This window comes from Balaenoptera acutorostrata, chromosome 9 (assembly GCF_949987535.1).
Source record: "Balaenoptera acutorostrata chromosome 9, mBalAcu1.1, whole genome shotgun sequence".
Classification (NCBI taxonomy): domain Eukaryota; kingdom Metazoa; phylum Chordata; class Mammalia; order Artiodactyla; family Balaenopteridae; genus Balaenoptera; species Balaenoptera acutorostrata.
The window spans coordinates 111,856,756-111,884,081 of record NC_080072.1 but is presented as its reverse complement, the minus strand read 5'-3'; the positions used below and the strand labels follow the sequence as shown (position 1 = coordinate 111,884,081).

The 27,326-nt window shown below is 55.0% G+C and overlaps 1 protein-coding gene across 2 annotated transcripts in view; it reads left to right on the top strand.

Moving 5' to 3' along the window:
* Positions 1 to 276: 276 nt before the first annotated feature.
* LOC103020984 (opioid-binding protein/cell adhesion molecule) overlaps positions 277 to 27,326 on the top strand; it is a 1,085,929-nt gene continuing 1,058,879 nt past the window's right edge. The window contains exon 1 of one of the 2 annotated variants that reach the window (XM_057553511.1): positions 277 to 715. In XM_057553511.1, coding sequence (XP_057409494.1) covers positions 466 to 715 — 250 coding nt within the window. In that variant the 5' untranslated portion in view covers positions 277 to 465. The remainder of the gene's footprint in view (positions 716 to 27,326) is intronic. The other variant, XM_057553512.1, reaches the window with a different exon arrangement.

Below are 27,326 nucleotides of genomic sequence, written 5' to 3'. Positions count from 1 at the left end.
CGCATCCTTGTTGGAAAAAACCCTAACGCACCCATCTTCCTGCTGGGAAAACTGAATTGCTTCCGATTTAACCGTCCGAGTGACCTCCGCATGGGCCACGGCTCCTGCCCTCCCAGCCTGGAGACCAGGAGGAGGAAAGATGGTGAGGAATTGGCACAAGGTTTGGTCACACTGCCTTTCTTGTCGTGCCCTGAGCCCTGCTCTGTGAGGTCCCCACTGCCAGTCCCAGCCCCTCCCACTGCCCACGAAGGCGCTCCGGTGCCCACGGAAGGAAGCCCTGCGCGCTGGCATCTCCCCCAGAGATCAGTGCACACGCGTGCTCCGGGCGAGGGCGAGCATGGGGCAGACCGCAGCTCCCCGGAGCCCAGCCTCCCAGCTGGAAAGTGCCCGCGTGTCGCTCAGGAGCGCGGAACCAATGCGAGCCTTGGAGGAGGTCTGCTCCGCGCCCCGCGCAGATCGGTGCTGATGGTGCTTGCCAGTTGTGTGTCTGCGCGAGAAAAAACCCGAGACGCTGCCTGCCTGCTCCCTCTCTCTCCTGCTCTCTCCCTCCCTTTGCAAACATTGGATTTAAACCTGCTCAGAATTCAGCACAGAGGAAGGCGGCAGCGGCAGCAGCGGCAGCCGGCCCAGCCGCGGGGACACCACAGCCTCAAGATGCACCACCCCGCCTGCTGGATTGTCTTCTCCGTGACGACCGCCCTGCTCTTCATCCCAGGTACCCAGCAGGGGCTCTCAGCTCCCCCCGGGCGGTTCCGAGCAGAAGGGGAAGGGGAAGGGGAGCCCGGTGGGGAGAGGGAGTAGTGTGAGCTGCGTGTGTGGGGAGAGGTGGGCTCGCCGTGCACACACCGCTTAGCTCGTCGCTCCTGCACGCACGGGTGCTTGCAGCTCGGGTTTGGGGTTCGCCCTCCTTCCAGGCAGTGGGTCTGGTGAGCTGGGTTCGAGATGTGCACCTGCTGTGAGGCACTGCAGTTGCTGTGCAAGGTGCCGGCTGGCTTTAACCAGTTGTGGTCCCAGGGGTAGGAGAAGAGGGGCTTAAACTCCCAGGGATAAATCCTTCTCGCCGCTTCTGTTGGGACCGGCAGGATAGAGGGGACATCCTGATTCCTCTCTGCGTCTGCTGGCATCTCTGTTTTTCTGTCTCTCCTCCTTTCTCTCTCTCCCTCTCCCCCTCCTCCCTCCTTCCCCCCCCCCACCACCCTCTCTCCTCACTCTCTCTCCAGCCCCTTCCTCTCTCCTTCCTCTCTCCTTCCTCCCCCTTTGCTCCTGCATTTCTCACCTTAACACAGTCCTGCCACCTCCATCCTTTCTTTATCCTTCCACCAAATGGGCAGATTGTGCCTCTGAAATTCAGAATCCTGTTTCCCCCTCCTTCTCCCCGCATCTGAAACGTGAATGTCCCTGACAGAATTTGGAATGTTCGTATTGGGGGAAGGGTGGGAATCTGGGTTTACCTGGTCCTCCTCAGCACCTTCCCTACCTTACGGAGCCATTTAAACGTGGTCCCACCTATCACAGCAGTTACTTGTTTGCAGTGACACAGGTAAGAGGCTGCAGTCCTGCCAGAATAGGCTTAGTGGAAGTGTTGCAAAACCCAACACGTTGTAATAGATTTGATAATTGCATGCGTGTCCTTCGCAAGCAGACAGCTGAATGCCTGCAGGCATCCTTCAAACAATGCTGAAGGGACGGGTTGTGCTTCCAAGGGTTTAGGCAGCGTCCAGGGGTCTGTGGGGTTTCTACCCTAAACCTCAGCCCAGTGAGAATTACCTTTTTTTTTTTCCCCAAATTGAGACACATGCATTTGGTTAAACATGAGCTTAAACCTAAAATCCTGTGCATATATACACAGACATAAATAATAAGATTCTTAAGCCTTACATATCCTGTATGGGTAAAACACACAATTTTACATTTTTATATTCAGAATTAATTGGTTTCTGTGTTTAAGAACATAAAGCCCCAAGTATTTCTAAGCTACCAAAGTGAAATCAGAAAAATGAAAAGTTTATCGGGAAGAAGGGAAAAGAGGATGGACTAAAAACAAACAAACAAAAGGAGTAAATCCATCGTTTAACGTTTTGTAATGCTGTTTTACACTTGCACTTTTTCTAGCAGAGATGGGCGCTGCGTAACCGCGTTCCGGGCTGTCTGCTTTAGGCTGAGAAGTTAGAGCGGGTGGGGGAGTGCTGCTCTTCTTCTTCCAGACTCAAGGCTGGGAGGGGGTTTCAGCAGGACCAGCTCAGAGGAGAAGGCCTGCCGGGCACTCAGTACCGGCTCCAGCCTGGGAGAAGGAGCCAGGTGGGCGCTCTGGGTCTGAGTGAGGGTCCAGACTTTCCCATGGATGTGAGCCCTGGCCTGGGTGACAGCTCTGGGCCTCCAGCCCCCGTCCTCCCGCTGAGCTGAAGCACAGCTGGCAGAACGGCAGCGCTCAACCCCTAGGGGTGCTGGTGGTGGGTTTGGGCTCCTCTCGTGGAATCAGAACACTGCACTTCCAAAGCGGGGAGGGAGCGAGCCCCAGGAGCTGGAGCTGCATTGCGGTGCGCCCTGAAGGGACCTGGAGCCGGGGATGCTTCCCTCTAGAGCTCCCGGGCTCCTCTACCCTGGTGGGGGAGCACCCGCACCAGAAGCGGGCCCTGCTCCAGGGCATGGCCTCCCCCAGCCCCCAGCCCCTTGGCCTCACCAGGATGAGCTCAGCAGAGGGGAAGGCATTTCTGCTGGAGGGCTGCTCTTTCCTGCTAATTGTGCTGGAAGCTGGCCCGAGCATCTCAGCCGGAGGAGGAAATTTGGCTTTGGAGGTGCCCGGAGGAAAGGAAAGCATCACCTCGGGAGGGTCTCTGCGGGAAACGGGACCTGGCTGTGTCCTAAAGTTCTGACAAGCGAATGGCTTACTTGTGACTTCTTCCTCGCCTCTTTTACTTCCTTTATTATGTGTTTATAGACTTTTCCCCTTTGTTTCTAATGATGCTTTCCCTCCCATCAGGGTTAATACCAGCTCGTTAGCCATTTACTTTTCCTGCTTCTGAAGACAGAGGCTAATGCAGTAACGTAACCTTGACCTGGTTGGGCCTCGATGCCATTTCACTCTGCAGCCTGTTTCTCAGTGAAACACATTTCCATCCCAGAATAATTTTAAGACTAATGTTGTTGTCGCCTGGTGCCTTCCAGGGGGAGACCGATGGCCATAAATTGCTTTTCTAGGCAGAATCTCTGGGACGGGGAAGACAGTAACAAGTGGAAACCATACTGAGCCCACACCCAAGATGGGGAGAGGTCTCTGTTGACAATTTAATTGTCACTCCAGGCTTGAGATGTTCCTGAGACCCTGAGCGCCGAGAGTGGTGGTGGGGGGGGCTTTTGTGGTCCCGGGCAGGAGGAGAGATGGGCCTGTGGGTCTGGGGGCTTTGTGAGGGAGGAGTGGGATGGGAAGCAAGCCTGGGGAAGCAGGAGGTGAAGAGTGCTGGGGGTGCAGATTAAAATGCAGAACCCCTACCCCACCTCAGACATGTGTTGCTAACAAACACCCCCGGTCCCTCTCAGCCCACTTCGTGTGTACTTGAGAACCTGTCCACGGCCTGCAGCATTTGAGTACAAACCCATCGGTGCCTGCCTTTTTCCCTCTAGCCTGAGACATGGCAGGGCAGCATGGAGGTGGGCACGGGGGCTGCTGTCTTTATGGCCAAGGCTCAGTTTCCAAAGCAGAGGGTAGAGTCACGCCAGCTGGGGGCCCAGCTCGCTGATGGGAGGATTGGGTCTCCGATCTGGAGGGCTTCTGTTCCCACGTTGCAGTCATTACCTCCTGTTTGTCCCCTTCTCCTCAGGTTGGTTTGGTCGGCTCAGGGTGTTCTCTGGGCCTCAGTCTACCAATCTGTAGAATGGGTTCCAGCAGCATATGCTTCTTATCTCCACCTGCGTGGAGTAGCCAAAAGCATAGGTTAGATGATAACAAGGTGAATGTAAAAAACCCAACCTGGTCTCCTAGTCACAGGGCAGAAACGGGGGTGTCGCACGGGACAGGAGCGGGCATTCCTTCTGGTGGAGCAGGCTGAAGGCAAGGCTGACCATACCCACTTATATGTGTCATTGTCACAGCTCTGGGAACTAACGGTCCAATCTCCCCCTTCATTTATCCAACAAGACTTTATACAGGTTCTGATTAGACATAGTACAGTGAGTAAGTACTCTCCTGCCTCAAGAACAGAGGTCCATAAAACAGGGAATTATTCAGTGTGTTCCTGCCCTTGGACCCTGACTCCGTAGGCCCATGGACTTTGAACTTCCTGGGCCTTGGTTTCTCTGCGTGGAAAACTAGGGCAGCAGACACACATGGCCCCTTTGGTCCCGATGTTGCTCTGCAGTATTTTCGGGTGCTCTGCACATGGGCTTGTGCATCAGCTTCAGACAGTCGGTGTTCCGGGGGCGCTGTCACCTGCGGCCTCTGGGCTGTGGCTGTCCTGTCCCAGGCTCACTGGATGGGGGCCCCTGGGCTGCTGCCTGGGCTGGGAGAGAGGAGACACGGATGGCCCAGGCTGGCTGTTCCTGTCGGTGATCTCAAGCATCAGCCCACAGATGGCCAGTGGCTGCCAAGCCCGGCTGTCTGCGGGGGTGGGTGTTCGCACCTCCAGATGCTGGGTGGCACCTTCCAGACACGGGGGCCGGGCGGGCGCTCGGAGGAGGGAGACAGGCTGGCATCACCTTGGGACGGCACCTCTCTCCTCTGCCAGTCCTCTGACCCCGCTAGAGGTGCCGAGCTCCGGGCCCTGCGACACCTGCCCCTTGAGCAGTTTCATGCTCTTGATGGAAAACTAAGACTTTGCTTCTCGACCCAGGAGGCCTTGGCTGCCTCAGCCTTTCCCTTAAGTGGGGAGGCACTAACACGGGGGGCAAGGATATAGTTCCATTTGCTAGATTTCTACACCACTCAAGTCTACACCCTGAGATGGAGGTGCTTGTAGGGCCCGGGGCGGGACTGAAGGTAATTCTGAGAATGGGCAGGGATAAACCCTGTAACCAGAGATGAACTTGAAGACAGATGTGCTTGCTCTTCCCTTCCTGTAGGTGTGAGAATACACACTCCCCACTCACTGTCCTCCTCTCGTGTCCACACACACACAGACAGACACACACACACGCGCGCACGCCTCCAGGTCAGAGCTTAGCTGCCCTCACAGTCACATCCACAGCCCCTTCAGGAAAGTAGCCTCTTCCTCTGGACTTGCGTCTCTGCCCTTGCAGAGCTCCCTGCTGTAGCCATAAGCCTGGGTGCTCTCCCCATGGGCGCTGTGGCAGCAGGCCTACATGCTGCCTGTACCGCACTCAGCCATGGCCGTGAGCGTGGAGCGCCGCCCCAGCGATGCAGGGACCCCGTGCACCCTCCTGCCACCTTTGGGCCCTGGAGCCTGGGCGAGGCCGGCCTTGCACTCCTTCCTCAGCACCTCTGTCTGTCTGCCCAGACCCCGTGGTGCTGAGAGGCTGGGGACTCCCCTGCAGTCACTAGACTAACTAAATTAAATGTTTGCCAAAGGCTTTGAGACACCCCAGGGCAATGCGCTGGGTAAGTGCAAGGCATTATCATTATGATGCAGGCACTTTCCTTTAATGAGCAGAGACGCTGTGCAGAGACACCCCCGAAAGGCCCAGATGGATCAATGCACTGGGACACGGGCCACTGACTGGAGTGGCTGCTCGTGTATTCCCGGGAAATGGTGAGTGGCAGGCGGACGGCAGGCCGACACCCACCTCCGGAGAACCAGCATCTTCCACATCTCAAGGGACAGACTCTGAAACAGCCTGAGTGGTCATTCGTGAACATTTATTCGTAGGGAATTTACAAACGCGGTTTCACCACTCGTGGGAGTTTGTTTAGTGATTATACCAAGCCTAGTGACAGTATCGTGCTTTGTGGTCTACCTGGGAGATTTATCTTTGGTCTCACTTGCTTCTCAAAGAGATCATGAGATAGGCAGAGCTGAGCTTGTCTTTCCTTTGCTTAAAACCCTATGCAGACTTCTGGTTGCCTTTGGAATAGAGTCCAAAGCTCTCAGCCCGGTCCCCGGGCCACAGCCTGGCCCCTGCTCCGTATCGCTCGGGAATCAGTCCCTCAAACGCACCGTGCTCTCTCCTTCCTCAAGGGCTTCCCCTGGGAGGTCACCTGAGCTTGGAAAACTCTGATCCTCCCTTCATGATGTTTCTGGATAAATACCCTTTCCATCCTTCAGGGCTCAACTTAAGTTTCTCTTTCCCAGGAGAGCATTCTCGATGCTCGTTTCCTTCGTTACTGCCAAGTCCAGGATGCCAGGTTCCTCCTCCCTAACACTGTCGGCGAATATATTTTACAGTGATTCTTTGTGTTATGCCTCGCTTTCCTCCCTGGACTGCGGTCCCTCAAGGTAGGGAACGCATCCATTTTGTCCTCCCACATGACCTCGGTGCCCAGCACAGTGACGGACATAGAACACGTGCTCACAGAGCATTTGTGGAGTGAACGAGTGAGCGGATGAATGGATGGACACGGGCATGGGTGACCAGCCAAGCTCACACGAGTACCAAGGGTCAGCTTCTCTGTTCTGTCGTTCTGTTCCATCCGTTGAATCGTCAGGCATCTGGGCCCCTGGGCTGGCCTGCCCATCAGCTTCCCCATCTGCAGAGCGAGGACAGACAGGCTTTGCTAATGGGAGGCGGAAATGTATGAAGGATGCTGTGGATATTACTCATTCCAGTCTTCATGCCTGTCAATAAACACCAGCCCCGAGCTTCCAACCAAATATGCACGCGGCGGCTCAGAGCTGGAGATGGTGCTTTTGGATTTCAGGTCGCGTGTCGCCACAGACACGCCTGAGAGTGAGAGTCTCTCCGTAAACACAGACGTGGGCCCTGATGTGGGCCGTCGGCTGCATAAGAAACAAAATCACTTACAGGTTTAAGCAACTCCGGGTACTGATGAAGTGGCCCGGTTATTAGAAATTTAGAGTCATGCCTGCCGTGCCAACAAGTACACGCTATAGCAGTACGAGGAGGAATTGTGACCACAAGAGGTAGGATGTTGGGTTAGGGACAGGAGGACACTGATAGCATAGGGTGAGTCATGCTTGAGCAAGTGACACTTAAATGGGTTCATGTTCATACGGACGAGGTCAGAAGGGCTCAGTAAATCCGAGGAAATGGAAACAGGGCTTCTCGTGTCTGTTACCGAGTCACTTCTTATAGCTGAGCCGATTTCAGACTTGCTCGTTCATGGCTGTGGGCTTCTGAACAGCAGGGGTCTGAGACGCCTTGCTCCTCTCTGATGATGATGCCACAAGTACCAGGCAGGTTCACTTGTCTGACATGTTGTTTATTGAGTGATTACTATGTGACAGGCACTGTTCTGGGCACTGGGAATGCAGTGCCTGAACAAAAGTCTTCCTGGTCCCTGCTTGCAGGAGGTTCATAGCCTCGGGAGTTCCCTGGAGGTCCAGTGGTTAAGACTTCACCTTCCAATGCAGGGAGTGCGGGTTTGATCCCTGGTCGGGGAGCTAGGATCCTGCATATCTCGTGGCCAAAAAAACCCCAAACATAAAACAGAAGCAATATTGTAACAAATTCAATAAAGACTTTTAAAAAATGGTCCACATCAAAAAAAAAAATCTTAAAAAAAATAGAGACTCATTCTAAAAAAAAAAGAGGTTCACAGCCTCGCGGGAGAGACCGAGTGCTTCAAATATGTGTCCCTGTGGAGGGAAGTGAGAGCTGCTACAAATCTATGGGAGGAGAGGTCTGGGCTGCCCATAAGAAGGGCTTGACTTGCCGGGGAGGCAAGATCACTTGCCCGAGAAAGTGACCGTTGAGCTGAGATCTGAAGGATGAAGAGCGGAATTTATCCAAACCCCGGGAAGAGGCAGAGTGAAGAAGACATGCAGAGGCCCCGGAGCAGAAGGGACCAGGGGACGTCCTCCTGCTTGGCTGGAGTGTAGAGGAAAGGCGTGTGCTACACGATGAGGCCAGCGGCCCTGGACGCTCATGTTGGTCATTTTGGTCTTTATTCTAGAAGTGACGGAACCCCACTGATGCGATGCACCTAGTGGGGGTGAGGATCTCGCCTTACATAATTGAATCTTGTTCTTGTGCATTTTGAAGAGTGAATTAGAGGTGAGCAAGCTTGGAAGGGGTGAGGCCCCCAGAGTAACTCAGGTGGGAAACTGCTGGTGGTGTCGGATTGGAGAGACACAGGTGATGTGGAGCCGCTGCAGGAAAGCCAGAGGTGCCCCAGATGTGTCTGAAGAATCCGAATCTAAAGGAAACCCACCGTGAGCACCAGCAGTGCCTTTGGGAGCACAGAGAAGAGGATCTGTCCTCCATGTCCTGCTTACACACCATCCGTTCAGCTCAGGTGTGATTTTGCCCAGAACCAGAAAGAAGTTGTTTTGGAAATTCCATCATTCCTTGAAGTCTCATAATCTCAGTCCCTTCACTGGTGTCCTCTCGGGGTCTAATGTAGGAGCTTAAAATGGCATCATTCATTTCCCAATCTGTCAAAGAGATTGCAGAGAGCTCTAGCTGTGTTATCTGCTGGATCTTGCCCAGGGTTATTTGCTCCTGAAAGAAACCAGGCATTTTAGAGAAGCTTTGATTGGACTCTAGATTGATTTAAGGGCACCAAGATGCAACGTTTTCACAAATATTATTGTGATGTCACAAGAGCATGCATGACCTCCCTGTAACCACCACCACCTGGGTGAGTCATATTAATTTATGTAGAAAAGCAGAGCCCTCGGGACTGAAAGGGATGCTGGAGATCATCTATATTCCTTTCATTCTACAGATGAGAAGACTGAGGCGTAGGGAGTCCGGTATCTTAGCTAATGTCACATAGTCAGCAGGGACCCGACCAACATGTCGACACGGAGCTTCAATAACCTGTGTTCGTAGCCCAGCTGGTGTCATTTCAGCACACGGGGGGCTGAGCTGAGCTTCGCCTCCCTGTCGGATCCCCTGTTGGAAAATAGACTTGTCACCTCGGCTGCTCTATTTCCCCGAAGCTCTCTCGTCTTGGTGCAAAAGGAGCGTGTGGAACAGGGTGACTCCCCGGTACCCGGTACCCAAGGATTAAGGTGACAGGTCAGAAACGAGAGAGAAGCCTGTCTTCCTCAGAGGCGTCCTCGTACTTTGAGCTTTGTAAATGAACTGGGAGACTTCTAGAAATCAACTGATCCTTGATGTGCAGAAGGAGATGCTCAGGGTGGTACAATATCAAATTCCAGGCACGTGTCAGCCTTTCCTGTTGGGTCCACACACTGCAAAAGGCACCTGCTTTTATCATCACCGGACCATCAAACCCAAGAGAAAATACACACCGAAAATACCATAAATGTTACATTAACAACTCACGGTGGAACGGTAACTGACGGTGTACACAGCACCTCCCCGTACATCGAGGCTGCTCCGTGTGACAGTGGGTGAACGCCCGTCCTCCCCCGTCCCGCTCCCTGCTCTGCCCTCACGGTGGGCCATGCGGGCCTGGGCACGATCGAGAGATCAGCTCAGAAGAGCTGTGGACCGTGCAGAACAGGAAGCGGGGCTCAGATTCAGAGCAGACAGGAAGGCACTGGTGGCCGTGCTCGGGCCAGGCTCCTACGGGCATTTCCCTTCTAGGAAGACAGGCCTGAGGAAGCCTTTGCTTCTCTGAATGAGCCAACCTGCTTCTTCCGAAGAGCCCGGTGCCAAGGGAGCCCCAGCTCCTTGAAGGGAGAAGAATGCTGGAAGAGAGAGTGTGGAGATGGAAATAGCCCGTCAGCCTCCAAGGGAAGCTGGAGTTGCCTTGGGAGTCCCCTGGCTTCATCCCACGGAGACGACAGTGCCCAGTCTTGCTTGGCACCGGGGTGGATGCCTCTTTGGGTGAAGCCCAGATGGGAAGGGATGGGGAAAACCACTCTCACGATTCTGCATCTTTTCCTGACGGGCCCTCCCCTCCTTTTGTTTAGGGAGAGATTTTTGGTAGTAAAAGGGCCCTGCCTTACAACTGCCCCCAACAGTGTCCATGAAGATTGGACCACTTCTTTATTATGACCCGGACAACTGTTTTCTTTCTTCTTTCATTTATTTATTTTTACTGTTAGGTGTAAAATGAGGTACAAGGCTATATTGTACAACACGGGGAATAGAGCCAGTATTTTATAATAACTATAAATGGAGTATAACCTTTACAAATTGTGAATCAGTATATTGTACACCTGTAATTGTATAATAGTATACATCAACTATACTTAAATAAAATATTATTTATTTTTATGGTGGATGCTGAGCCCTTCTGCCATCCCCCGTGGGAGAGTGTGGAAGCGGGACCCGGCCTCTGGCTTTGCCTCTGCACTTGTGAACTGGCGGCCTTGGGCAAACGGTTGGACCTCTCCGAGATTCTTAATCCTCTCTACCAAATAGGAGGAAATAACTCGTTTACCTACTTCCTGGGGCGGCTGGGAATGTCGTAAGGGATGCAGGCAGGCGTGCGGGGCTCGGCGGCTCCAGGTGGCAGGTCTGGGTCTCAGCACGTCCCTTGGGTTGGCGTATGTCTGGGCCTTTCCCGCTTCTCCTCCTGTGTCAGCCTCCTCACTCCTGACGCTGACCTGCTCTGGCTGTCACAGGCCGTGGCGCACACGCCAGAGTGCCCGTGACGGTGGTTCAGGAGGAGGAGGCCCATTTCCGGGCACTCCTGTGTTCACGTCCCTAGGCTTGGAGCCCTGTTTGCTTTGCTGCTTCTCCTTTTTCCGGAGAAAGTACTGGAAGTGGTTTGTGTTTCCCCAGCTGAGCTGCTCTGGCCCCGCCGGGTCTCTGCTTTTGGGCTGAGGTGAGAGAAACCCAGATGGGGCTGAGAAGAGCGAAGTCCGGGTGGAAAGTGCTCCGCAGCCCTGAGAGCCGGCGGCCCCATGCGCCCGTCTGCCGAGCTCGCTGCCACCCCTGAAGGTAGACTTGCAGGGAGCGGTGCGGGGCTGAGAGGGACCTTAGTGGGCGGGGGCCTGCTTGCTCCCCTGACACGTGCTGCAGGGGACCGACCAGTTCCTCCCGCCGCCGGCTCAGCCGCGAGGCCCTAGTGACCCGAGTCCCTCCGTTCAGGCCCAGGGGACCACAGACCCTGCGCCTGTACCGGCCGAGTCCAGCGTGAGAGCCAGGGACGCAGCTGTGTGCTTGGCTGGTGAAAGGCGGTGAGGTCCAAGGTCACAGTCCTGTCTCGTATCCTCCCTAACCCCACGTGCTCAGCTTCTCAGCCGCCTCGGAAAGACCCAGCCTGAGTGGAGATGCCGAGCGGGCCCAGGGATCCAAGAAGGGCCCCAGAGACCAAGCACACCGCCCACAGTGAGAGGTGAGAGTTTTGCTGTCCGTGTCACCGGCTGCCTTCTGAGTAGCTCAGCCTGCGGACCCCCCTGGAGGCCGGGTCCCCGCAGGGGAGTGGAGCCTGCTTGTACCTTTACCACGTCCTCAGTCTTCCTCTGGCCTGGGATCAGGGCAGGGGAGGGGTGCTCTAGCTTGGAACTAGAACACTGGTTTTTCATCAGATTTTAGTTTCCAAAATCAGATTTTATGCTGCAGTTGAAGAGCGGAAGTGGTGGAAGAGCATTCAGAAGGATGGTGGTGGGGGGATCACAGTACACTGTAGATTATTTTTCCCCTGTAAAAGCATCCTATATTCTCCATCTTTCTTTATTTTCAATTCTTCACGACAGGTTTTTGTTCCGCTGCTTTGTGATGTGACATCTGGGAAGGCAGTGACTGGGGTAGGTTTTCAGTAAAGAGAAAGTTGCTCTGTTAGTTTGACTCGTCTTCTGTTAGGGTTCCTAGGTATCGGCTAAGGGCCTGGTTACCATCAGCAGATCTCTCTCTCTTGTGTTTGGACGTGACCTTGCCCCAGGAACTGGGTACATAAGAAATATCTTCATATTCTCTCGAGATTTCCAAAGGCCCCTCTTCTGCGTCGCGCTGAACGTGGTGGAGGAGACGGGGTCAGTGTGAAGGCCGAGAGAGCAAAGGTTAGGGCTGGAGGGAAAGTCAGGGACAAAGCGGAGCTGGGGTTGGCTGGACGCCAAAGACAGGGAAGGGTGAAGGCCAAGCACCAGGCCACCGGGCGACGGGGGCGTAGGGAGGAGACTGGGCAGAGGATGGGCCGCCACCCAGCACGTGGGCAGGGGAGCCGGGGTCTCAGCCCTGGGGACGCCCCTCCTCAGAGCAGAACCCCTGCCCAGTGCTGAGGTGGTGTGCAGATGCTTTCTGTGCCTATCGCCCTCTGGGGCAGAATCCTCTGTGGGCAGAGCCCTGCCCAAGGCCCCAGAGGGCGAGCCAAGCAACCGAGAAACACCAGGGGCCCCAGGCGTGAGCACAGGGTATCCTGGTAGGTACAGCGTCTGCCTGTCCCTGCTCCTGCCCCTCCCCCTGGGGGCCTTTAGCCCAGAGCCCCACAGGCTTGGTTGCAGTTGAGTGGGTGCAGTCTGTGCCCCACTCCCGGACCCCAGCTGTCTCTGATCAAGCAGAGTAGTTCCACTCTCACCTGTTTCATACCATCACTTTCTACTATTTAAAAAAATTAAGACCTACTCTGTGACCAGTGGTCTCCAAACTTCTTTGTTTTAGAGCCTGTACACACAGTGTATTTTTTTAAGCAGGAATAATCTATGTTGCTACACATATGAGATGACCAAAAGGCTAAGATAAAAGTAAATAAATAAAAACAGGAATTCTAATATTCCTTCCCTTCATTCAGCGTAACACTCAAAGCATCCCTGGGGGCAAGCACCACTCAGGGACCAGGGCACTGGCTCAGGGGACTGGAGTCAAGACAGAAATGTCACATCATTGTTGGCAGAAGGCTTCTAATGGCGCTGCTCTGGCTGCTTCTCTCTGGGACTCAGCATGGGTTGTGTCCTTGGCCACAAATCACTCTGGGTGCTGGTACAACACAGTTGCTATGGCAGACCCCATCTTGGAGCAGCTGTCATGTCCTTCAACAATTCTGTCTTTGTGGTAAAAATGAGTAACATGTCAGTGGATACAGACCAGTATTACAGATGTTCTCTTGTTTATCAAAAAAGACCATTGAAGGGAAGTAAATGCAAAACAGTCTTTGGGAGAGAAAAAGCTAAACAGGGGGACCTTCCGTTCCAACTGCACGTGGTTCCTCATCCGAGTTCTTGCCCTCTTCTCCCTCTGTCCCAGCTCTTCTCCACGGACCACCTGCTGCAGAGACATCCCCCTGGGGGAAAGTCCAGCCAAGGGAGGGTTGGAATTTTTCTCATAGGTATTAGGAGACCACAGTAAGGGAGATGCACAGAAAGGAGTAAAGTAGGAAACTTGGCGGCAGTGGATGCATTTTCCTGTGCGTTGTCCCAGCGTTGGTGGCAGCCCCCAGGATGGGGCTCTCGGGTCTTCAGCCCCTGCCTCTGCTCTCTGAAGCCCACAGCTGTGTTGGCTTTGCAGCCACACTTCTCACGGCTGCTCTTGGCCAACGACCAAGCCAAGCAGAGGTGCTGGGTCATGGCCGTTCTTGGGAGACATGGCTTCCTTGATGGTCGACTTTGGCCTGAGGCTCCCCAGGGGCCTGGCCACACTCTCCTTAGGAGGACACTGCGTCCCCACGTCCACTCAGCCTTCCTGCAGCCTCGCTTTCACACTCCCCGGGTCAGAGGGCCCGGGTCTCCAGCTCTGTCCCCATCTTCTCTCCCAGGTGTTCCCCTGGCCCATGTCTTGACACTTCGTCCTACCTGACGTCTGGTTCTGGGGGGATCCAGGCTGACATCGTGCTGGGCCGAGAGCAGGCCTGCAAGCCGAGGCTTTGCTCCCCATTCCAGCCCTTCCCAGTTCGATGTCGCACAACCCAACCCGCTCTGCAAAGCTGAGCCAGGACTCACGGGCAGGCCTGGGAAAGCTGCGCAATTGTCAGTTCCAGGAAGAACTTGCTTTTCTGGACTCTCCTAGCCCTGGCCCTTGGAAACCCTCCTCTGACCCTGAGTAAATGAGACGTTTTTATAACAAGTCCCCCAGATTCTCGCCTGGGTTTCTGGCTTCTCTGGACTGATGATAAAGGTGCTTCCCTTCTCCCTAGGCAGGACCTGAGTCCATTTGGAGATGCAGCACACACCTTGCGTTCTTTCCTCTCTTCCTGGTTTGTTATCTGGAGCACATTCACTGTGTCGCTCCTAAAGCGGGCTCTCCCCTCCAGTGATGCTTCCATTGTTAATTGTTATGGTCACACGTTAGCTTCTGGAACGTGATTTCCCTGATGCCCCTGTGGCACCGGCACTCTTGACACTTGGCAGGACACTTCCTGGTTGTGGGGTCTGCCCGCTGCATTGCAGGATGTTTAGCAGCAGCCCTGGCCTCTGTGCATCAGGTGCCAGCAGCACCTCTCCGGTTGCGAGAACCAAAATTGTCTCCAGGCATAGACCGATGTCCCGTGGGGCAGAAAACTGCTCCTGGTTGAGAATCGCTGTTCTGTGGTTGTAAATGGTCAGTACGGTATCCTAGCAACCCCCTAACTTATGTCAGTTGTCTTTCTCACAGCTAATGAAGGACAGCCATCTCTTTTTATCCCATAGGCCTGCACCTCTGATCGGTTCTGGTTTCAAGCCTGTGAGAAGCTTCTAGTTCTCAGTTTATTTGTCCCACTGAAAATCCGATTGATCCCAAGCCTGTAAATCAGGTCATCAACTTCCTCATCTGGGCTGGGTGCTCTCTGACGAATGCTTTGTAGGAATGGCTAACAAGAGGAACACATTTGATACGAATACCGCTAGGCATGATGGTGGGGCTGTTCTCTGGAAGGCTACATCTGGAATAAAACAGATGTGAAGAGTCTTCAGCCATAACCGCGTTATTAGTTTCGCTGGACTGACTCTCTCAATGAGCATGCCATCTTTATTAGCCAAACTGTTGCAGCACCTTTTCTTTAGGGCAGACTTAGATTTTACTCTGTTAGCTTGCGGGTGGTCAGGAGTGTGCGTGACAGCCCAGATAAGATTCCCATATACAAACGCGTAAACCTAATCTAAAATGCAAAATCTAAGATAGTGGGTGGTAAATAGTAGCGTAGCCCTGCTCACAGTGATGGCAGTAGTTTTGAGATCAATTAACAATACTGAGCCAGTTTGAAATGAATTTCCTACAATCAAGTGAGAATGGCGCTAAATATTAAAAAGGACTCTTGACTAAAGTGTTTGGGCTGCTTCTTGATGAAAAGGGGGCTCTCTGGCCAGATACTCAGAGTGTCCTGGGCCTACCCTCAGTCACTTGGTGACAGGGATCGCCAGGAGCTCCAGGTGCGGAGGGCGGGAGCAGACACAGGTGAGCTGGAACGGAGGAGGCGAAAACCACGCAGGAGTGTTGGGGGAATTCCTTCCTCTTCAGTCCCTTTGGAAGTGACCTGCAGGCCAAAGCACCAGGCCCATGTTAGAGAGGTCAGTGTCTCAGGGCTCCAAACCTAAGGAGCAGTCAGATGCCTGCTTTGTAAATCACTGCGGCAGAAGGCAGACCAGGCTTTGTCCAGCCACCTCCCTGCACTGACTGCTTGTTTCCACGTGAGCCTCTTTGACAGCCTGTAGACACCGACGGTACTGGAGCTCTAAGTCCTCACGGATGCCCGGGGACGTGGTCCGTTACCATGGTCCGGGATGCCTTTCTCACGGTCTTAACCGGTCCTGGGGCTCCTCTGCACCTCGCAGAAGTGTTCCCGGGCTCCTTGGCCATTGCAGAATCCTTTGTAGCCCTGGAGGGCCTTTGGTGTGTAAGGACTGACCCTTTGGGGTTCTGAATCATATTTTTTTTCTATACTCAGCTGGTCTTCTGGCCCGATTTCTCTGCTGCTGGGTTGTTGACAACACTAATTTTAGAAGCTACACTGTTAATTTCTGCGATCTAGCTCACTGATTAGGATCTTTTCACGAACCCCATTATAAATGCCAAATTTGGTTTAGGTGAAAGCTGCTTCATGGTGAAACTCCACATCGGACGATTAATTCGACAAGGTCCCGCGGGCAGTGGGCATCTGGTGAGCACTCAGCCTCTACCGGGTGCTGGAGGCTCGGGATACGGGGTCACTCGGGAAGGGGCAGCCCGGAAAGCCCGCAGGCATGTCGCAGTGTGCTCTCCTGCAACCTTTTGCATAAACCGCCTCCTGGAAGCACATAGAGGGAAGAACACGCTCTCGAAGCTTCACCAGGGAGGTTCCCGGGCAGCGGGGGCGGGCACTGGAGCCGAGTTTGTAAAGGGCTGGAAGGTCCCCTCGAGGGGAAGCCGGCCAAGACCTGCATGAGCCATGTGCAGGATGCCCGGGGCTTGGCAGGAAGGTCAGAGGCCGGGGAGGCAGTGAGAGAGGTGGAGGGTGGTCTAAGGGGTCCTCCAGCCTGCAGCACAGAGAAGATGCCGGGCTCTGTAGCCCAACAGCCTCAGGCAGAGTAAATACAGGGGAAGGGGTAGGAGAAACGGCCAGAGAGGTGGGGTCCCCATTCAATGAGCCTTGTCGTCCTCTGTCAGGAGACTGGCTTTACTCTGAGTTGGATATGGGGCTGTTTCAGAGATTTGAGCAGAGGAGTGCCATGACCTCACTGCTGAAGGTGGAAGCAGGGAGACTAGTTAGGGGGCTACTGCCGTGGTCCAAGCAAAAGATGGCAGAGGGTGGACTAGGGTGACAGCAAAGGAGGTGATGGAAGTAGCTGACAGGCATCCAGTGAAGGCCGAGCTACTGGCCGATGGGATGTGAGAAGAGAACAGATTCACGGAGTCTTCCGGATTCTGTGACTGGAGCAACTGGAAGGATGGAGTTGACGGCAACTGCAGGGGGATCTGTGGGTTTGGGGGAGAATCGGGAGTTTACTTTGGACACATTGAACTTGGTGCATCTACTGGGCACGTAGAGCAGGCAGTTGGATGTAAAGACTTGGGAGTGTGTGTGTGCTTGTGCATGTGTGTATGTTTGTGTATGTGCACGTGCGTGTGTGTGCATCCAGGCATCCTCGCCTGGATTTGCTGGCGCACAGGTAACATCTCCAGCCTCAATGCTGACTGAGATTACAAGGGGAGGGAACACAGAAGGAAACGGGAAGGGGCCCAGACCCTGAGCTCCGGGAACTTGAACTTTGAAAGAGGTGGAGGAGATGATTACGTGGATGAGCATCCGTGGTAACATGTTGACAGGCTGGTAAAGGGCCGAGGCAGCAACCAACAGGTGGGTGACCTGCAGTCCTGTTAGGCACGGAGCTCTTGGCCACATGTCACCCGTCACTGCAGGATTTGACTCAAGGACCACGGATGGTGTTATTATTAGGAAAGTACAGGCCCTGTTCGTAATGTTTTCTTAAGTATTTAATGACAGGGTGAGAGGAGAAGCCGAAGGCTGGGGAGGCCACGTCTGTGCCCACAAATGGTCAGTGTCATAAGGGACCTTAAAGTCACTGGAGCCCAGTGGGGAGACTCGTGTGGGTTCACGCAGCGTCGTGCGGGGCGATCAGGTACAGAAACGAGGTCGGATTTGTCCCAGTTCAGGGTGCTTTCCACGCTCTTCCCTCTTGGTGAGAGTTTACTGTGGATCCTACCAGAGAAATAATCCTGTGAAGACCGGAAGGCCTTTCTGCTCATCCTGGAATGGCAGGACTTGGAAAGGGTCGTCCAGGTGTTGGTCCTAGGCTACTCAGACCTGCGTCTCGCGGCTGTGCGCGACCTGCGCCGTGACCAGCCGGGAGCGTCCGACGGCCACACAGAGGCCCGTCTGCATTTCTAGAGGCGCAGAGCTACAGGCAACCTTCAGCAGAATAACTGCTCCCTGTGGCCTCAGTGCTGCTCCTGACGTCAGAGGTTTGGCTCCTGTGTCTGATTTAAGGGGGAAGTGTGGGCGTGAGATGGATCCCAGCCGCCTTCAAGAGGAGGAGCCCAAGAGGCGGTGGTGTCTCACACAGAAAAGGCGATCAGTAGCTACTTCTGGAATAAATATCCAGTGGGTGACTCCGTCAAGTGGAAACATCCCCTGCAAGCCGGGCAGCTGGAGAGGAGGGAGCCCCCGAGCTGCTAAGTACCCACACGCCCTCGGGCACCGTCTTAACCTCTCTGGGAGCTGGATTGGAGCCGCTGGTGTAGATCAGTGGGAGAAGGCTAACTGAGCAGTCAGACAAAGCATTCGAGGACTTCAGGGCAGCCTCAGGGTGAACGCTGAGCGGCGTGGCCGCCCTGCTGCAGAGAGGGGCCTCGGGGGAGTCAGGAGAGGGTCTCGGGAGGCACAGCCCCTTCCGTCTGTCCCGTCCTCCTGACGGGGGCTGTTGATGCCAGGCACGAGGGGCGCCCAGCCAGCCTCCGCCCCGTGTTGGTGGCCCTGGGCTCTTTCCCGGCTGTCGGGTGTGCGCCCATTGGCATCTGGCTGCTGACACAGGCAGATGAGATCTGGGGTGCGGAGCCCGCCTGGGGGAGGTGAACTTGACAGAGCTCTCCGTCACCTCCCTTTCTCCCCCTCCTCTGTGTGACCAGGGGCTGGGGCCGATTCCTCGCTGGGCCAGAGAGCACGGCACTTAGAGCAGCCCCTGACCCCCGGCTGATGGCTGTAGGTTGAACTTGCAGGTGGAGTGGGTCAGGGTCAGGGCTGTGGACCTGCAGTCCCGCTCCCAGACGTGGGGCCCTTTCTAAGCCGGCCTCACCCCCTCCGCGTGGGAAACGGGGGGCAGAAAACACCCTGGATCGCTATGCTGAGTGGACCAAAGGCTCAGGGAAAGAAGGTACCAGTGTTTAACGGCTCTTGTGGTCTTTGCTACTCGCAGTGTGCTTCCTGGGCTAGCAGCATGGAAATGAAGACTCTCGGCGCCCCCAGGTCTAGCCCTCTGCTCTGATCTCAGCCCAGAAACAGTTTCTTCCAAGCAGCCTTTTTTGGCAACTTCACCCAATAAGCATCTCTCTCCCTGTGAACTTCCAGAGGGATGGTTCTCAACCTTGTTGGCACATTGAGACCACTGGGGAGCGGGGAGCGCAAAACACCCAGACGCGCACCTGGGTCCTACTCCCTGAGATTCTGATGGAATTGGTCAGGGTACAATGTCAGAATTTTTTAAAATCTCCTCTGGTGATCTTCATATTGTCCTTGGCTCATTTGGGGTTTTCATGATTTACCCTCAGGACGATCACTTTCAAAAACGTCTTTACCTTGTGCCTCTAATCAGAGACGGAACCACTTGGGCACAGGAACTCTCCTCCCGCTCCCCGAGTGAGCACACGTGGTGTCGGAAGGGATGGTGGGAGTCAGGACCCCTGAGCGCTGGTCTTTCATGGCTGTGTCTAGCTGCGTGACCTTGGATGGGTCACTGGACTTTTCTCAGCCTCAGATTTCTTCTCTACAAAAGGAGGTTGCACTGAAGCATCCCTTAAGGTGCCTGCCAGCTCTGATGTTTTGCAATTCTAACAAGCACTCAGAAAACGGATTGATTGCAGCCAGCCCACGGCCTTGAAGCCTGGTGTTGGACGCATTTTAGCGTGTTTCTGTCATCCTCCGGCGTCACGGGAGTAAGATGCTTGTGTTCCACACCTCTGAAGGTGTGTCTTCTCAGCTGGACGTTAGGCATCTCATGAGATCATTCTCACCAAGCCTCCTCCTAGTGCACGGTCCCGCTCGGTCCGAATTGCAGCAGGGAATGCATCAGGCCCTCGGAACGGCTGGCTTGGCCCTAGAAAAAGGTCTTCTCTGTCCTGATTCCCACCCTATGGAGCAACGGGGAAAGTGGGCACACTTTTTAAATCAACACTCACAGGTTAGGAAAGGGATGTGGGAGAAAGATCAGAGTGCAGGAACTAAAAAGAAGACATAAATCAGAGAAGTCAGATGCCTGCTGGGTTTGGAAAGAAGAGAGTGGGTGAGCACGCACGCTGGGGACTGCAGACTCAAGTGGAGAACGTGACGGCCCCAAGGACGGCGGCCTCCCCAGCCCCGCACAGAGGCCGCAGTGGAGATACGCACAGAACAGGGCCTCCGGCCATCCCAGCACGGGGCACTCACACACGCTGATTGAACAGCAGCTGTCCTGCTTGGGGTTCCAGGGTAAAGCTTTTCTGCTGCCGTCCTTCAGGCAACGCCCTTAGTTGTCTCTCGCAGCGATGCTGTCTCTGACTTGACCAGGGACGGCTCGCCCCACCTCCTGGCATCTTCCGTCTCCCCAGGAGTTCACCTGGAACAAAACAAACCAAACCTACCCACGCATCTCCCGAGGGATCACGGTGACAGAGCAGGTGCAGGAGCTCGCAGCTTGGGGTCTGCGGGCTCCTGCACCGAAGCCCCCTGAGGCCCTTGTTCATCACTGCTGAGCAGCTGGGGGCTCTTCTTAGGGGTCAAGCTATTAGCAGGCCTTTGGGAATTAACCCTCTCACAGCTCTCCTGGGATTCTTAGTTCTGCTCCTTAAGACTTAGGCAAAGTAATTCAAGAATTTGGACTGAACCGAGAGTTCAGACGTGTGGCTTTTAGTCTCTTTGCTCTGGACTGTGGAAAATTGGACGAGACATTTTCTGTGCTGGGGCCTCAGTTTTTTTCAGATATGAGGAAGGAACTATCATATCTGCCTTAGTCACAACACAGGACTTTTGTGTGGTCCAGGGTGCTGTTGGTAGAGAGAATTTAGAAAACAGGAAGGACTATCATGCTAGCAGAGGGTACTATTAGTCTATCATGGTGCTTCCAGTTGGGTTGGTTCATACTTGTTAGAGGCTTACTGTGTTTGGTGAAAACAACAGCCCTTGATCTCAAGGGGGAGAAATTGGTGCCAACTTCCGATCAGTAGGAAGTGGTCCCCCAGCCGGTTTGGGCTCAGCAGGGAAGAGGCCAGGACTGGTTATGGATGTGTGTGTGGAGAAGGAGGCCGAGGCAGGAATTCAGCCACTCAGTCATGGCTCCTGCAGGGAGGGGCTTCGTGGGGCTCTCGTGGGTCGGGTGGGCAGGCACGGCCGTGGTCGGAATTAATGTCCTTCCTCGAAGGAGCCGAGGGAAGGATTTGTTCTCTTCCTTTTGGGGGCACGGCTCACACCATTGCTTGTTCTGGTCACAGTGTCCATAGACTAGGCATTAAGGGCAAATGTCCAGTGGTGGGAATGAGAACGGCAGGAGGTGGATATCATGTGCTTGGAGCCAGATTTCTGGGGTCAAGTCTGAGGGGCCAAAGGAAGTGGGTGTAGGTGAAAGAGACAGGAAAGAGGGAGGGGTCAAAGGGCAGCAGAGAGTAAAGGGTCTGGGAGGCAGGGAAGGTGAGCCCCACAGATGGTAGGAGGTCAGGGAAAGGGCTGAGCTGACATCAGACAGAGTCGCAGTCAGAACCCGTCTCGGTACCCCACACGGGGCCTCCTGGTGTAAGCGAGCAGGACCGTATGGGGCCTTCCCGGGACAGGCCCTCACCCGTATCCTCTGCTGGGCTCCTCTCTGAAGTAGCCAGATCGTAGTATCCGATGCACACGTCCTGAGCTGCTTTACAGATGCTAAAACCACCACCAAATGGAAGGTGTTAAGTACCTGATGACAGTGAGCACACAGTCCCCGGGCCTCCTGGAGCCTCAGGATTGATCATGTTAGCCCTGTGACCTCACCATCAAGCAACCAGAGAACTAACTGTGCACGAGCTGCTCGCAGGCCCTGCGACCCGCCCCCCTCACCTGGCCTCTAAAAATGCTTTCCTGAAACCCATCGGGGAGCTGGGGTCTTTGGAGCACGAGCCGCTCTGGGCCTTGCTTGGTCCTGCAGTGAATGCTGCAGTTTCCTTCACCACGACTCCGTGCCGGTAGCTTGGCTTTACTGCACTCGGGCGAGTGGACCCAAGTTTGGTTCTCTGCTTGTGGCCACCCTTCTTCAGAAAAGCCGGGGCTGCCCTGTGAGACACCCCCGTCCCTGGTCAGGTCAGTTATCTCTCTGCCCAACGGGGCTACCTGCCCCCTCCTCTCAGGGGACCGTCTTCCAGACAGTCTCCAACTCAAAAGACCATTTCTTTATTCCTTTTACTTAGACGTGAAGCTCTTCACAGACACGTGTGAAAGGTGAGGTCACTTTCTTATCTTCCCAGAGAAGGAATTCGGGGGTCAGTGAGGCCACGCACCCTTTCTAAGGCCCCTCGACACGGGCGGTGGCCGAGCGCAGCCGCTTTGGCGCCCAAGCAGTGCCGTCCCGCCGCCCGCTGCCTGCCCGCCACGCCAGCTCCATCCATCTCTCCTGCCTCCTCGGGGGCGTCTCAACCTTTCTTAGTCTGTCTCATGTAAGGTCCCTGTTGGCCATTTTCGCTTCTGTATTTTAATGGTTTGGACTAATTTCCACTTTATTTTTGTATTTATTTTAACACAATCACTTATAATGAGGCTAATGACATTTTGTCTCCATGGTGGTGCATTTTAATTTGGTCTCGGAAATGTCAAAGCGATCAGGCAATTTGGTATCTCGGAAACACAAAACGTGGCGGTGACAATAGGCCCTTCCATCATTGCATCTCCTTGTTATCTGCAAGCTCCCGAGGCTGCCCTGTCCCACTGGGCCGCGTCGCAGCACTGCCGTGGACGGGGACAGCGGTAAAACATCGCCAAGACAAAAGGCGAGGCTCCCGCAGACAGGCCCTTTCCAGAAAGCACAGTGAACACAATTAATCAGATCTCAGCACTCAGCAAAATTTGCCACTTTGGAAGTGAGTGTTATTTTCCCGGTGGCATTTCTTTGCCAACCCTTGTCCTTCCCTCCCACCCCGCAGATCTCCTCTGAGCTGCCTGCAGTCACCTTTCTCTGCGCTTTCCCATTCTTTCTTTAAGACAGCGCCGGCTGTTTCTGGTGAAGTAAATATTCTAGGCTTTACCCCCCTGAGGTTTCTACCTCATATTCTTCCTCTTTTCACAACCTTTTAAAAATGTAAGAAACATTCTTAGCTTGCAACCCATATGGATGGTCAGGCAATCTTGAATTGGAGGGTGTTGAGGGAAGCGTTTAGGGGTATTTGGCTGGCGAGTTGAGTCCCGTTGCTTTCAGCGAGGAGGTCATTGGAGGCTCTGTCCCGTGTAACAGGGCCCCGAGTGGCCAGCTGGGCTGAGGTTGGGGTGGGTGGACTCTGATGGCTGAGTGTCGGCAAGCGCCTGCAGAGGTTGCTGACTGTGGCTTTGTTTTGACTGCGATCCCGGCTTGGCGGGTGTCCGTCAGGAGGCCTGCCTTGTTCCAAGTTTGTCTGAACTTGGAGCTCTCGCCCTAGAGCTGCCCAGCCTGCGCTTGCATCCTTGCCACCCCGCTCTCCTCTAGCCAGCCTCCTCTGCACCCTGCTCTGCCCTTGGCGGGAAGGAGACGTTGTTTCTGCAGACGGGCCGGTGCCGCTGTCTTGGCTGAGAGCACCAAGGCTTGCTGCGTGGACGCTGATCTTTGAGACGGAAGCAGAACAGTGCAGGGGAGAGTCTGTGGTGAAACCTTCAGGGCAGGGCGGGGCAGGGCAGGGCAGGGCAGGGCAGGCCGGGGCGGGGCGGGGCGGGGCGGGGCGGGGCAGGGCAACTCCGGCCTAACGCAGACCCAGACTGTGTCCTAGGAGGCGGCCCTCGCTGGCTTCTATTTGGAAGCCACTTTGTCAAACTCTTTGCCAGTTTTCCCACGCAGCAAAGATACTTTATCTCTATAAAGCAGCACTAAGTGGACAGTATAATATATTTCACTTTTAATAAGGTGTTGCCAGTTGCACAGACTCTGTAGAGCAATTAGTGTCAGAAGCGCTAAGCAATGGCGAGAACCGCATTCGTGTTTACAGACGGGAAGGATTTACAGCTGCGTTTGGAGGAGCGAAGTGGGGGGAGGAGAAGCTGACCGGCTGAGGTTAGTTCAATCCACTGCCCGCCCCGCCCTGTGTATCTGAAACTCCCTGAAGGCAGGCGTTGATGGTGCTGCGAGGTTCCTTCCTGGGGCCGGGAGGCCGAGCTGGTCCTCAAAGGCTCCTGGCCAGGTAAAGAACACGGGTTTAGGGCTCACACAGATCTGACTTTCAAAGTCACCTCTGCCACGTGAAGTTGACTCCTAGGCAAACGTGTTTCTATGAAGCTCATTTTCTGTGTCTTTAGAAATGAGATGAGGAAATTATGGAGTTTAGAACATGGAGCCTCTTTGCAGTTCCGCCTTCAGACCAGCTGCTTCCTTTTACTGTGTCATTCCTGCCCCATCCTTGCTGCTAAGGATGGGGGCATTTTCAGAAATCATGTCTAGGCTAGATTATTCAACTTGGCCCAGTTTGCTCAGAACTGTCCTGCTTTCAGAACTGGGAGCCCTGCACCCTGGGCACTGTCCATCCCAGGCACCCCAGGATGGCCAGTCACCCTAAGTCTAGTCAAGAAGTATCTCTCCTCTCACAGGGGATGGGCCCAGGTGTCGCTACAGCCTTTGAATCAGGAATCCTGGCCGTGTGTTTCACTGGACACAAAACACAGGCGCAAACGCCCCTGAAGGAGAATGGCTGAGGGAAGCTTGTCTTGCAGCGAAGTGCCGGAGGATCTGGACAGAAAGTCAGAGGCTCTGGCTAAAGGTTCTTAGATTAATTTCTTCCCTGAAGATGATGCCACAATTGCTCCTTGGGAGGGAGAGGACGCATCTGTGGTTTTTTTCCTGTGCTTCTGGGTGTTGAGGGTGTGTCCGTGGACTCATACACACCTGTGGATCCACTTCCCTGACTCGTGCACGAGACCCTCAGCCCAGCCCACGCAGGGCGGGCGGTGGGTGGAGGCGAAGACCCTGGCCCAGCGAGGAAGGGCCTCGGCTTCTCGGAGGTCCTGGTGCCCGGCCGAGGAGTTCAAGTGACCCTGGGCCTCGTTCTCAGGCTCCGACCCGTCTCAGTGTGGACCTGGCAGGAGTTCTGAGGCTCTGCTCCCGCTCCCGGTGAAGTAAGCACCCCCTTCAGTCCCTGGGGAGGGGGTGGGTGTGTAGCAGAGAGTAACTCTCCCCCCGTTGTCCCTGGTCTGGGGGGTGGATGGGGGAAAGGTCTCCTTGGATTACTGTTCCAAGCTCATCCCATGGGAATGTCGTCTTTCCTTGAATAACAAGACAGGCTTTATGGAGGGCAGAACACCTTATTTAAAACATTAGTTCAAGTATTTGCTGGATACCTACTCCATTCATGTTTTATAGGGGGCAGGATGCTGATATAAAAAGGTCATGGAACCAATTAATTTCGACCACAGAAGCACAGCCCAGCCCGAGACTTAATTTTGATCAGCGTTACTAGGACCCGCCGTGTGTTTGGACACCCCAGGCCCAGTGGCACAGGGTGGGGGGCTCCTAGGAAACCTGCGGGAGGGCGAAGGCCCCCCCAGGTGTGCACGGTTGCCATCATCACGGGCTGCCCGTGGGAGCCAGGCGGGACGTCTGGGCTCTGCCTCTGCCCTTGGTCCCGCTCCCCCACTGCGGGCGAGGGTCTCCCCGCAGGGTGTACGGCCCGTCGGGGGCACTGGGGCTCGGGGCCCTCTGTCCAGGGCGGCGTCCAGTGGGGTCGGCTGGTGCTCGCGCAGGCCCACGAGGACCACCCCAGCTCCAGGTGCCCCCGCCCGCGTGCTTCCCTGGCCTGTTGCGGTCCCGGGGGCCCCTCTGGGTGGTCCCAGTCTGCAGCCTCCTCGTTGCGTGCCTGTTGCCTCCGCTCCCTCCACCCCCGGACTCCTCTCTTCTCTCCACCTTCCTGCTCAGTTCAGTTCAGTCCCGTCTCTGGGTTTGTTCTCCAGATGCGAAGGTTTCTATTTTCACACCTCGGTAATTGGTGCTATCTGTTGAAAGTAACTCTGGAACTCCAGCCTGCTGGGGTCAGGAGGAGTGGAATTGAATTAAAGGGAGTAGAAATTGGCTGGAAGCAGGAGGAAGACTTGAGCGGCGTGATTTCTCTCCTCCAGGTGGCCGGCAGCCTCTGAGCCTTCGGAGCCACCTGGCGCGCGGGCTCCCGGCTTTGTTCCCTCCCTTGATGGGAGCCCCCGGGGGTGGGGAGGGGGTGGGATGAGGAGGCTCCCCGCCTGGCCCTCCCCCGCCCAGGGAGGGGCACCGAGGACCCAGGCAGTTCTCGCCCAGAAAGAGCATCGTGTCAGTGAAAGGACATTGGAGCGATTAAATACGCAAAACACCCCCTGTTCTAGTAGTGCAACGGCTGGGAGAGACGCGCACAGGGGCCAGGGGTCTCTTGGTGACAGCGGCTGATCCATCCAAGTCACGCCGGCGTGGCCACCACAGTGCCGCCGGCGAGGCAGGTGTGGCCCCTGGTTGGTGCTCGCAGAGGCTGTCTCTGCCCACTGGAGAGGCAGCAGCGGTTTCTGCTTTTTCTCCTTTGATGTTACAAATCGAGTTGGTCCTTAGATTTTAAAACACTTGTTTTCTGCTGGTGGTGTTGACCATCTGTTTCTGATCTCCTGGAAGATTTTTCAGTGATTGGAAATATCTCTTCTCCAACAGGCAGCAGATGAACGGCCCTTGCTCGCGGCTGTCAGGTATCTGTTCTCCCCCCCAGTCCTTCGGCAGGTCTGCCTCCAGGACAGGGATGAGCTTTGGGTGTGATTCTCAAAAAATCTCAGGATCTCAAAGAATGCACTTCCCCTTGGGGCCCAGGAAAGGTCAAAACAGTGAACTTCCTCTGTGGCCAAAGGGCTCCTGTTCCCTCCCCCGCCCTTGGAGGAATGCACACAACCATTTGTATGTTCTGGTTGGGACTGTATCACATGTCCATGGTAGAATATTTGGATAGCAGGAAATACGAAGAAAATAGAAGTTATGCTTTTCTACTGTTTGGGATGCCGATGGAGGTTTCACAGATGGAAACTCCCTGACCCTCCTTGTGGTTCCAGAAGCTTCTCCTCACTCCCCACTGTCCACAAAGGCTGCTGCGGTTACATTGGGGTGAAAGGGTTCAGGAGGCGTCAGGAGAGAGCTGGGCTGCTCTTCTTCAGTGACCGGTGGGCAGAACTGCCCCGAGCCGGTTCCCTCACCTGTGAGCTGGCAGTGACGCTGCCCCTCACCACGTGGGGCTCTTGCGAAACTGGACACACCGCCCACCCCGGAGTCCTTCAGGCTCCGGAGCCGCTCCACAGTGATGTCAGCTCCTTACGTTTAAAACTGCCGCAGGCCAGGCCCCATCCTGCCTTTTTCCTAGAGGTTTAATTTCTAACCTTCCCCCTCTCCCGCCGCGTTCCTCCCTGGGACCCGAGCGAGCTACTTTTCTGATCCTTCACATCAAGCGGGCTCGAGTCCGTGTACTCTGTCTGCCTAGCGTCTGAGATCCGCTGCACCTGGTGCTGGGCTGGCTGTTAAGCTTCGTCAGGTGTGAAAGTGGGTGGGCGGAGGACTGAGGGAGGTTGTCTCAGGTCTCGGGGCCGGATCAGCAGGGCAGGCTGCTGG